The sequence below is a fragment of the Neomonachus schauinslandi genome, chromosome 5 (assembly GCF_002201575.2).
Source record: "Neomonachus schauinslandi chromosome 5, ASM220157v2, whole genome shotgun sequence".
Classification (NCBI taxonomy): Eukaryota; Metazoa; Chordata; class Mammalia; order Carnivora; family Phocidae; genus Neomonachus; species Neomonachus schauinslandi.
In genome coordinates this window covers 47,433,334-47,445,407 of record NC_058407.1, presented here as the reverse complement: position 1 = coordinate 47,445,407, position 12,074 = coordinate 47,433,334, and the positions used below count along the sequence as shown (strand labels likewise).

The 12,074-nt window shown below is 41.3% G+C and overlaps 1 protein-coding gene across 1 annotated transcript; it reads right to left on the bottom strand.

The window, feature by feature from the left end:
* Positions 1 to 7,338: 7,338 nt before the first annotated feature.
* On the bottom strand, positions 7,339 to 10,471 carry LOC110570505 (NADH dehydrogenase [ubiquinone] 1 subunit C1, mitochondrial-like). Its single transcript, XM_044914872.1, has 3 exons — positions 10,397 to 10,471; positions 9,449 to 9,501; positions 7,339 to 7,531 (listed from the first exon to the last, which is right to left on the bottom strand). The coding sequence occupies exons 1-3, from the start codon at positions 10,469 to 10,471 to the stop codon at positions 7,339 to 7,341; spliced, it is 321 nt and encodes a 106-aa protein (XP_044770807.1).
* Between the last annotated feature and the right edge of the window lie 1,603 nt (positions 10,472 to 12,074).

The window sequence follows — 12,074 nt, the reverse complement described above, 5'->3', positions numbered from 1 at the left end:
CTTTTGATTTTTTTTTTCTTATTTCTTATATTTGGTAGGCAAAAGGCACTTAAATATTTTTTTTAAGCTACTTAAGTGTTGGTGGTTTCATTGCTTCATTAGTTGATACATTTCTACAGATAAGATGCTGTAGTTTTAGCACTTCACCATCAATTATGGCTACTAATTGAACTCAGTCTATGAGGGATTGTACTTCTGAGTAAACTATTATGAACTTTTTTGTTCATGTCTTCAGAATCACTTCCATTGTTATCATTTGCTTTTCTACTACCACCATATTTTGAAATGTGTCTTTTCTTGAAAAAGAAGTTGTTTCCTAATCAGTAAATTAGGGTTAAAAAGTAAATGATATGAAATTTACTTCCTTACTTTAGCTATTGGGTTAAACTACACACACACAACTTTAAAAAAAACCAGCTGGTTTGATTAAAAATGAAAATGATAATAATGTCATAAAAATAAAGAAATGCTTTCATTTATTTATATTTACTTACTGTGGGGTTATGATGACTAACCTTAAAATAACATGTTGAAAAGAGGTCCCAACACCCATGATAGTATGCAATCTACACCGCATGTGACCTATCACTCAATTTCAAACATACCCTAACTGGTTTATATCTTGTTTAATGAGATGATATGCCAATGTCAAAATGGTATAAAGTTTTTAAATGCTTACTCTCAATTTCTGTACTTCTCCAGTGTGGCCCAGTAACAGTTTGTGGATTGACTGGTCCCTGAACCATCTTATGAATGGCATTGCTCTGCAGCCCAGGCCCACGGCAGGGGCCCTTTCTGCCTGCGTGTGAATAGTATACTGCTCTTAAATTATAAGCTTTAATTTTTAACTGCCTGCTGGATGTACTGATATGGATAATGATACTATTAAATGATCATTAAACTATCATTAAAACTATCTAGTCCTGTAACTTAACATGTGCCAGAAATATGACAATGAGTAAGAAAGGGGTTTCACTGACCCTAAATTTTAGTGAGGGAAAAGATATGTAATTCTCACATCTCTTTGAAAATTCTATGTCCATTTTACAAGTAAGGAAATTGAAGTTTATAGAGGTTAACTAATATGTTCAAGGTTTCAGAGCTAACAAATGGTACATCAGGGACTCAAAACTTGGTCTCACTGGCCCCATCCCATGCTGAGTGAGGTCTTCAACGTCCGCTGCCTGGACTGGTGCAGTAGACTCCATGTCTTCGGTATCTCCCGCCCTCATGCTTCACCCGGCTGAAAGTGTTTTATTCCTAAAAACAGGAGTCAGAGTAAATTACCTCCCTTCTTAGTAAACCCATATTTTTAAAGTGGAGCATTATATGAAGACAAGCTCTTATCAAACGGTCACTGTGATCTGGTAATATTTTCTATGGAAATCGACCATAACCATCTTAAAAAACAACAACAAAAACAGTTCATTTTGACCAGCTTCTATTCCACTGGCAGATCATATCAACTTGTAAAAAGTTGTGGGAAATGTGGTGCGTCAGAAATTAAGTGATACAGGAATATGAACATCATTACTTTTCTTGCTGTGGTGTGTCATCATGCATGATAAAATGATACCAGTTTTGTTTCAGCCACATTAATTTGTACTTTGATCATAATTTTATCTATTTAGTTATTACTGAATGAAACATTAAGTATTAAGCTATGATATAATGTAGCAGAGACTGGCCAGTTGTTCACCATGTTGTTTCTACCTTCCTGCTGAGTCCAGTAGATGCTCTTTCGAGGTGAGGCCATGTGGCTGAGTTCTGGCCAATAGGAAGCACGCGGCAGGAAGACCACTTCTGGGTATAGCGCATGAAGCCTTTCTTAGAGGCCTCCATGTTCTCTTCCTGCCCCTATCTGCTGGCCAGACACAGGATTCAGGAGGGGCACTCTGGACTCTGGATATAAGAAATTAGGGTCCTTGAATAACAGTGTGAAGGAGAACCTAACCCCTCCCCAGCCTACATTGGACTATTTTGTGACATGCCTGCAAATTAAACTTATATATATTAAACCATTGATTATTTTGGGTAAGAGTAGTAACTAATATACATCAGTAATAAGTAGATGAATACAATGAATGGACACATTAAATATGTAAAATGTACATTTTCAAATGAAATCAGTCTATGGCAAAAACAGAAAGGTTTTATATTCTAAATAGTCCTGGATTTTTAAATAACAACCCAGAGGACTTTCCTGTTTGGATTTAATCAGGCTCAGGTAACAGGGCTATAAATTTATGTGGCTAAATATTTAGCAGTGTTGACAAAACTGAGTTTCTGGTAATTGATGGTGCATCTGGAAATAAACATTGCTTTTTTTCCTTCCCCTTTACTTCCATGAGTCAGTTCCACTAGATGATACACCCTAGTTTAAGTAGTCTGAAGTTGTTCCCGTTTAACCAGTGTTTTAGTATTTCTTTTATCTATGACTGTGTTGTGTCCCTAAAATTATCTGGGCTCAGGACATCTCCATAAAATTGTGTTTAATTCTACAGTTTCACTAATATGGCTTTATGTTTCTTTTCCTTTTTTTTTTTTGGTCCTTTAAAACTTTGCTTTTTGTTATTAGCATGATTTTATTTGTGAGCAATCAGACCACCTCTCCAGACAAGCAGAATTAAATAAAATCACATTTATATCTTAGGAGAGCCAAAGAAATACAAGAGTTATAATTTTAGTTGAGTTACGGATTTCTAATAACAGAGGGAAGAATTAGGTAATGATATGACACTCGGTCTTCTTGAAAGCTATGGAACCCTGTTGTGACCACTATTAATAGGGCTCAGGCTCCATGTGACCCATTAGGATTAAATAAAATAATCAAGTCCTGTGACCTGGACAGAAGCTTTCTCGGTACAAAAGGAAACTTTGGTGAGCTAGGGCTGACATAGTTATTTCCTCATTGGAAAGACTTATAATTAAATATAGAAATGATGAAGTAAGTAAACTCCAAATTATTTATACTTTTATGTTAAATTTAGAATAATCTATGTATATTTGGTATTCTGAATACTTGGAGTAGTTAAGATTTTGGCATATTAAGGTATCTGGCAAATTGTGATTCCAATTTAGAAAAAGTTAATTGGGTTAGTTGATTTAGACCTCAGAGAAATAAGATAATTCTTCTTGGATTATAAGCAGTAATTGGATAATTAATTTAATTTTAACCATTTTTAGAAATTTAATTTAGTAAATTTAAGAATTATGTAAGTGTCTAATAATGTTTGTTTGGTAACCAGACAATTAAAGCACAAAAATTAGATATATTAATATTACAAATGCAATTTTAAATGCTTAAAAGATTTTTAATTAAGTTGTAAAACTCTATTAAAAGTGATCATTGAACTCTTCTAGATTTATAAATGCAATAGTAAGATTATAAGTTGACATCTTTTTTTCTTTTTCTTTCTTCCTTCTTTTTTTTTTTAGGGGGTGGGCAGAAGGAGAGAGAGAGAGAGAGAATCTTAAGCAGGCTCCACATCCAGCACAGAGCCCTATGTGGGGCTTGATCTCACAACCTTGAGATCATGGCCTAAGCCGAAATCGGCTGAGCCACCCAGGCACCCCTATAAGTTGAAATCTTAAGAACAAATCTTTTAAAATTACAATTTAAAATATAAATAAAAACAGAAAAGACCTTGAACAATCTTTTTAGGGCATGAAAGTCACCTTTGAGGGGCGCCTGGGTGGCTCAGTCGTTAAGCGTCTGCCTTCGGCTCAGGTCATGATCCCGGGGTCCTGGGATCGAGCCCCACATCAGGCTCCCTGCTCCGCGGGAAGCCTGCTTCTCCCTCTCCCACTCCCCCTGCTTGTGTTCCCTCTCTCGCTGTGTCTCTCTCTGTCAAATAAATAAATAAAATCTTAAAAAAGAAAGAAAGAAAGAAAGTCACCTTTGAGAACACCATAAAAATCTCATGGTCATTTTTCTTTTTTTTTTCTATTGTCCTGAAGCTGCCCTTGGCACCAATATCATCTTTTTCTTTGCCTAGTACTAAAATACCACACATTTTTAAAAATACTATGCATTTTTAAATAAAATGCAGAGGTGATCATCTTTAAGTAATAAGTTGTAAAGTGTTTTGTAAATTGAAAATAAGATAGTTTTTTTTCTAAATCTTTCATGTGGTCATTTAGTGGCCTTACGGACATTTGTCTATACACATTCAGAAGCCACCATCTCATACCATAAAAGTAAAGACAGCAGCAATGACCCATATTAAAGCTGCATACAACTCACTCTTCTTCATGAGTGGGGCAGAAGAACAATCAACATGTGGTTAAATGATTCTTTTTAATCTTGGGATCTGTGAGCTTGCTTTGTCCTTGAGATAATGGTTTCTGATATCCTTTATAAACTTCTTTGCAAGTGACAGATGATAATCTTCCTAATCCAAGCATCCTTGACATTGAAATGGCTGGTATAAGGTTTCCACTGAGTCCATCTGGACAGCAGAGCCTTAACAGAGCCCTGCAAGCTCTTGCATTTCCTTAGAGACGAGGTGGGGACAGGCTAGGGCTCCCCTCTTCAGCAAGAGCAGCTTCCCTGCTACCTCTTTTATATGCTGGGCTTCTGGTAGGATTTGGAGAGCAGCTTCCATAGCTTTGCAGGTTCCGAGGACCACTGGGCCACAGTGTGCTTTTTTTCAGAAGGAGGGGCAGCACTCTGTGAGTGGGCACACATCATCCTAAGGATTGGCAAGCCCCAGGAGGAAAACTATAAATTGTACAGTGAGATGGTTGAGGGACCATTGGGCTGTTTTTCTAAAATGTAAAGAGCTTCACAAACATCAATATGGGGAGTTTACTAGTCCTTGAACTAAACCGCGGGGCAACCACCTTGCTTGTAACTTCCTTTATTTGGAAATGGGATCATTCTTGTTTGCTTGGATTATTTAAGACTCTTCCATGCTTCTATTCAGAAACCGCTCTCATTTTATTTGGCACGGAGGATGCAGTCTTCCACCGTGAACCTGTGGGTTAGTCAAAGTTACGAATGTTGCCGAACAGGTCTTTTCATGCCTTCTTTCCTAAAGCTCAGCTGCCCCTGGGGTTAAAGGAACAAAAGGGAGCTTTCTAAAATTTAACTTAAGACTGGGAAGGACACAAACCCTTAGCCTAATAAGACCTGGCAAGATGCTAGCAGGAGATTTTGTGTTTACTTGTGTTTTTCTATAGTGCAAAAGGTCTGATTAGTTCATAGATGCTTTATTCTGTGGCCCTGTGGTCAAGACTACCATAGGTAAAGCTGGAAATGGCTGAGAATGACCAATGGCTCAAGCCAGAAGTTGGAGTAAAAAGGAGGTAAAACAAGGAGTGGAACAGAAAGGCTTAAGCTTGACTAAGGGAGTGTGCTTGGGGGTTTACAAGACATAAGGAGAGGGTCACAGGCTACTATGTGGCAATCTGAATCACGTAATCTACCCAGGCCTCTAGGACCATGCTCTGTTCTTGTGGCTAAGAATCCCCAGAATCTCCTTGTCCTTAATTGGAACATAAGCTTTGACCCTTCAGCAAGGAACTGAGTGAACATTCTTTAGGATTTACTGCTTAACAGTAAAATGGTATTTTGGGAGAGATTTGAACCATGATCTTAAGATCTGGCAAAATGCAGGCACGATTTCCTTCTCTGAGCTAGACCATACTTCCTTTTTTAAAAGTCACGATGATATGACAGTTCAGGGACACTGAGAGTCCAGCGGAGAGGATTTTACTCTTATTTTTATAGTCTCTTATTTTTCCCTTGAGATTCAAGGCTAAGCAATATTCAGATCTTAGGCCCACTGTTTGCAGCCTGAAAATGGGACTTCTCACTTGTGTGAGTGGATCTGGGCCTCAAGCTGGCACCAACTTCTAAAGTGGTATACTCCAAAGAACTTTCTGTAATTATGGAAATTTTCTGTATTTGCATTACCCAATATGGTAGCCACCAGTGGCTAATGTAACTGAGAAACTGAATTTTTTCTTTTGCTTAACCAGTTTAAATGTGAATGGCCTCATGCGGCTAGTAGCTGATGTCTAGATTACTGGCAGTAGACAAAACTTGGTGTACTCACGCATTGCAGATGAGCCTAATGGGCCTGCTGGGCTGTAGCTCTCAAGGGGGAGGTGGTTTGACCCAATTCATTACTTTCTTGCAGGGAATAGATTATAGACCCTTGGTGACAGGCACTGATAATTTTCCTATCTCATTTGAGACACTGAAGGACAAGTTTCAACATATTTCTAATAGAGTTGTAAAACAGCAAGCAGGAATAATTTCTAAGAAGACTTTGAACAATATGGAGCCTGTCTCTGGGAAGGGGCATCCAGGAAACATAATGCTTTTCTTAAGGACCAGGACCAATAGTCTGGTCTCTTAATTCTACCTGCTTCCTATGAGAAGGAAAAATTGTCACCCGGTGATACCAATGTGGGGGAATTTCCTGAGGTCTTCTTTCAAAATTTCCCTTTCCTATGATGATAAGGTACCTGGTGCTGGAGAAAATAACTTCCTCTGCCAGTAGACCATTCCATTAGAATCCAGTTATCAGTATAGTAGGACTGTGATTTTTTTTTAAGATTTTATTTGTTTGTGAAAGAGAGAGCAAGCACAAGCAGGGGGAGCAGCAGGCAGAGGGAGAAGCAGGCTCCCTGCTGAGCAAGGAGCCCAATGCAGGATTCAATCCCAGGACCCTGGGATCATGACCTGAGCTGAAATCAAGAGCTGGTCGCCCAACTGATGGAGACATCCAGGCGCCCCATGCCACACTTATTTCTTACCATCAACCTATTCATAAACCATTATTTCCTTCCCTTCTTCCTAAGTAAGAGTATAATTGAATGAAATGAGAATTTGTCTACCTGATACGCAACAAGCCAATGAAAATGACACCAAGCTTTTGCAGTGAAGGAAGATAGGCAATTTATTGGTGTGGTGTTACCCAGGAGAACGGGGAGCTGATGCTCAAAAGTCCTGAACTCCCCATTGGCTTGTAAGTGAGGGTTTTTAAGGGCAAAACAGGGGGTTGGAGTTTCCTGAAAAGGTGGACACTGTTGACTAGAGGCCCATGAGGTCATGCTAGCAGGGGTCTCCTGAGAAGATGGACACCACTGACTGGAGGTTATGAGGCCACGTTAGCAGATATTACTTAAAAATTTCTTCTTTTTTTTTAATCTGAAAAATACAGAAGTATTTTTATTTTTTCATTTAATGATGCAAAACACAAATGCTGATTTGACATACATTCACATATAACTTTTTCTCTCACGTTTACAACTCAACAGATTGGTGAATCCAAAGGAACTAGTATAATCACTATATGGAGCATACCATATTAGTATTTCAATAGTTTATTCCAACCCATTTCTTCTTTTATACCCTAAAACATCGTCATTATGTTGTTTGATGAGATAGATCCACAAGAAGACGGAGGTGCCCAAGGTCAGTCCAACTTTCAGCCAGTCAGGTCTGTCACGTGGTGCCTCCCGAATATAGAACTTTGATCGCGCTGAAGAGCCGCTTGGGAGCCTGGCAGGAGCCAGGCTTGGAGAATGTGCATAACAACGCAGGCCATGCCATCTTGCTGGGCAGGGCTCCCTACTTAAAAACTTCTAGTGCCACTTAGCCTGGTCCCCCAGAGGTCTATTCTATCTCAAGAGACTTGGAATCTGAAAAAATATCTTTATTTTTTGTATGTTAGAGATTTCATTAAGTCTTTAGGGTAGTGCTGATTAACTCAGTGTAAGCTAGTGGGGTTACATTGCTACACATTCTTTTGATTGATAAGCAAGTGTTTCCATTTTTTGATATTCCTTGGCCCATCCAACACTGCTTGGGGGTGATATGACCTCTAATGTTTATTCTCTCATCTGAATTGACAAGATGGATTCCAGCTCCAAGAGTCATGGGAAATGGAGCATAAAGGATCTGAAGAGGAAGAACAAAGCAGTATTCAGGATTCAATTCCAGAATGTCTGCCCCTTCGAGACCCCAGTTGTCCACACTTGCTCAGCTTGCTTGCCCATGTCATCCAGCTTCCCTGGCCCTGAAGAAAGCCTCCATTCACTCTGTGCGCACCTGCACCCAGCCAACGGTGGGAGGCTGCCGTCTGCACCCAAATCCGTTGCTCAATATTCTTCTCCTTGGCATTCTCAGTGACACCTCACTCTGTCAAAGCCCACACGGCCTTACCGTCTGTCTGGGCGTCTTGATAATAAATACACTTTTGAAAACAAATATGTGAACATCGTTTTGTTTTCTTTCATTAGCTATCTTATGTTGCAGTCACAGTCAGTTGTATAATGGTTGTGTCTAGTGAAAAAATAAGGCCATTGTTTTTTGTCTTTGAGGCGATTATCTGTTTACCTTGACTGTGGCTTGCTAGGGAGGGTGTCGTAGGAAAACAATGCCTTCAAGTCCGGCAGCCCAGGCTCTGGGTGCCAACTTCATCATTTACTCATTCAGAAAGATCCATTCAGGGCGCCTGGGTGGCTCAGATGGTTAAGCGTCTGCCTTCGGCTCAGGTCATGATCTCGGGGTCCTGGGATCGAGTCCCGCATCGGGCTCCCTGCTCCTTGGGAGCCTGCTTCTCCCTCTGCCTTTCTCTCTCGCTCTGTCTCTCATGAATAAAAAAAAAAATCTTTAGAAAGATCCATTCAACCCCTGCTGTGTGTGGGGACTTGTTCTAAGCGCTGGGAGAAAGCAGTGAAGAAAACAAGGATCCCTGCCCTCACGGAGCTTACACTCGAGTGGAATGAGACAAACATTAAATAAGATGGTTGAGGAAAAACAAACTGTAGGTGAGGTGGTGAGAAGTGCTAAGGATAAACAGAGCAGGGAAAGGGATAGAACCGTTACAAGCGGCTCGCCAGCCCAGGCCAGGCCAGGCCGAGAAAGTGTCATTTGAGTCAAGACTGGAAAGAGGTGAGGGAATGGACGTGCTGTAGGAGTTGTGTGATAGTAGGTAAAAGTTACCTATTTCTACATACCTGACTTTTACAAAATTTTTTTTTTTTAAGATTTTATTTATTTATTTGAAGAGAGAGACACAGCGAGAGAGGGAACACAAGCAGGGGGAGGGGGAGAGGGAGAAGCAGGCTCCCCGCCGAGCAGGGAGCCCGATGCGGGGCTCGATCCCAGGACCCTGGGATCATGACCTGAGCCGAAGGCAGACGCTTAACGAGTGAGCCACCCAGGCGCCCCTACAAAATTTTTAAAAAGATTTTACTTATTTGTTTGAGAGAGAGAGAGTGAGCAGGCAAGAGAGATCATGAGCAGGGGGTAAGAAGGGGGAGAAGCAGAGTCCCCACTGAGCAGGGAGCCCAATGCAGGGCTCGATCCCAGAAGCCTGGGATCATGACCTGAGCCGAAGGCAGACGCTTAACCGACTGAGCCACCCAGGTGCCCCTACATACTTGATTTATTCAACTCTGAAATGGGAACAAAAGCCACCTTGCTGACTTGTTCTGAAGGCCTGGGCCCAGCTGGGAAGTGTATCTGGTGCAGGTATCACACTGGAGTATGAAGCACAAGAACTATTATTACTGTGTGCATCATCACCATCGGCACCCGGGCACGGCCAGAATAAATAGCCGCTTGCTGGACCTGGAGATCCGTTATTTATACATTTATTATCCCTAAATGACCCTGCTAAGAAAACACAGGTACAGTTTAATTCTGAAGACCGAATGAAGTACCCTAGCCCTGGGAGAGGGACATATGGTTTAAATATTTCTATCAGTCCGTCTTGGCAGGAAAAGGAAGGCCCCCTCAAACTGGGTCACTGGAGGGTGCCTGGGTGGCTCAGTCGTTAAGCGCCTGCCTTCGGCTCAGGTCATGATCCCAGGGTCCTGGGATCGAGCCCCGCATCGGGCTCCCGGCTCGGCGGGAAGCCAGCTTCTCCCTCTCCCACTCCCCCTGCTTGTGTTCCTGCTCTCGCTATCTCTCTCTCTGTCAAATAAATAAATAAAATCTTTAAAAAAAAACAAAAACAAAACTGGGTCACTGGAGGAGAGTTTCCTGAGAGGATTATTTAAAAGATGGGCAGTGCGTAGGGAAACCACAGGGCTACTGCAATGCCCAGAACCAGTACCAATGGACAACAGGCTTGAAGGGATGAAGGGAGTGTCTGATTACCAGAAGCCAGAGAGAGGGAGAGTCACAAGGAGAAGTGTGCTTGGCCGGAGCTGTGGCTTTCCATGCGGGGATGCAGCCATCCCGCAGTGACCGCACGAGGAGGGAGCTAGGGAGTGAAGATGCCTCTCATTTCCCATCAGGGCCCCGCATTGGCCAAACCCAACTGGCAGTCAGAGGGCGAGAGAGCTGGGGGGAGCAGTAACGTTGGCCAGGCTCCTGGGAAACAGAGCAGGTGGAGAAGGGTGAAGGGGAGCAAAGGGCCACAGAAGATACCGGAATAATACTGAAGGGCAAACTAAACATAATGCCCTGGTTCCCCCTGACAGTCCCATAGTCATCATTCTCCATATCGAGGGAAAGCACCCCTGGTTCTTTCCTTCATCAGATGTCCCCTTAATCACAGTTGTTGCTTTCTTCTGGGTTCACCGCTTGCTTCTTATAAAGTCTAAGATTTGGTTAGGAGTTTTGAAAGAAAACCAGATTAATAAAAAATAAGGCCCAGTTGTGTGTAAAGCTGGAGATCTCTAACCCAGCCAATCTCTATCCGGGGTAGTGCACTGCGGACAAGGACAAGATGCTCGGCTTGTCACTCCCTAGCAGGAAGAAAAGGGAGGGGAGAGTAGTTCCTGACTGAGAGCATAGCAATGTCACCATTTTATTTTTTTAAATGAAGTTTAAGCTGTGATGTTAAGTAGAAAAGAGCCAGATACGAAACCAAATGAACGATACAATCTCAACCACATAAAAAATACGCATATGCATGGAAATAAGACTAAAAAGAAATAAACTGTTTACAATGATTATTTATGGACTGTAGATTGTGATTTTTTTTCTTAAACCTTTTCTGTACTTTTTCCATGTTTCATCAATGAATACATATTCCTTTTAAAATAAAAGTGAAACCACTAAAAGTTATTTTTTTTACATAAAGGGAATATTACTTATTTCTTATAACCCACATCTTTGTTTAAAACTAAGAATAGTCGGGCGCCTGGGTGGCTCAGATGGTTAAGCGTCTGCCTTCGGCTCAGGTCATGATCCCGGGGTCCTGGGATCGAGTCCCGCATCGGGCTCCCTGCTCCGCGGGAAGTCTGCTTCTCCCTCTGCCTCTCTCTCTCTCTCTATCTCTCATGAATAAATAAATAAAATCTTAAAAAAAAACAAAACTAAGAATAGTCATAGCTTTCATTTATGGAAAACTTGAATCCAGCATCATTTAAAAGACTCACTAAACTGATTATTTTGCTGCTTTTAAGAAAATTATTTTATGGATAATTTCTAAAAAGAGCATGCTAAGCAAATTAAATGGTATTTCCTCTAAACTAGTTTAGTCTGTTTTAAGTTTATTTTTTAGTAATCTCCACACCCAATGTGGGGTTCGAACTCACAACCCCAAGATCAAGAGTCACAGCTCTTCCCACTGAGCCAGCCAGGCGCCCCAATATTAGTTTAATCTTGACTCATGCTTCTGTATAATACTAATGGTATGCTTTGAGAGCTTCAGTCCATGGATGTCAAATTCATTCTCACCAACTACTAAAATTCTCAAACTGGAAACACTTAACTGTAAAACATTAAACCGAATTCTAGTGAATCATTTTCTTATATTGCATCAACCACAAAGTAGATCCAGAGAGATTGCTGTTTCACTTTTTTTTCACTTCACACTAAGACCAATTCTGTTCAGCTCAACAACGCCCCCCTTTTTTTAAAAGATTTTATTTATTTATTTGACAGAGAGAGTGAGAGAGCACAAGCAGGGGGAGGGGCAGAGGGAGAGGGATAGGAAGGCTCCCCACTGAGCAAGGAGCCCGATTAGGAGCAGGGAGTCTGACTTGGGGCTCAATCCCAGGACCCCTAGATTATGACCAGAGCTGAAGGCAGATGCTTAACCAACTGAGCCACCCAGCCATCCCTCAGCAAACCCTTTTTTGAGACATGACAGGTATGC

Coding starts and splice junctions, on each gene's coding strand:
- LOC110570505 (XM_044914872.1), bottom strand. CDS start 10,471: ATGGAGAATGATGACTATGGGACTGTCAGGGGGAACCAGGGCATTATG. Junction 9,502..10,396: donor TGCCCTTCAGTATTATTCCG/GTATCTTCTGTG, acceptor TTCATACTCCAG/TGTGATACCTGCACCAGATA. Junction 7,532..9,448: donor GGCCCAGGCCTTCAGAACAA/GTCAGCAAGGTG, acceptor ACATTCTCCAAG/CCTGGCTCCTGCCAGGCTCC.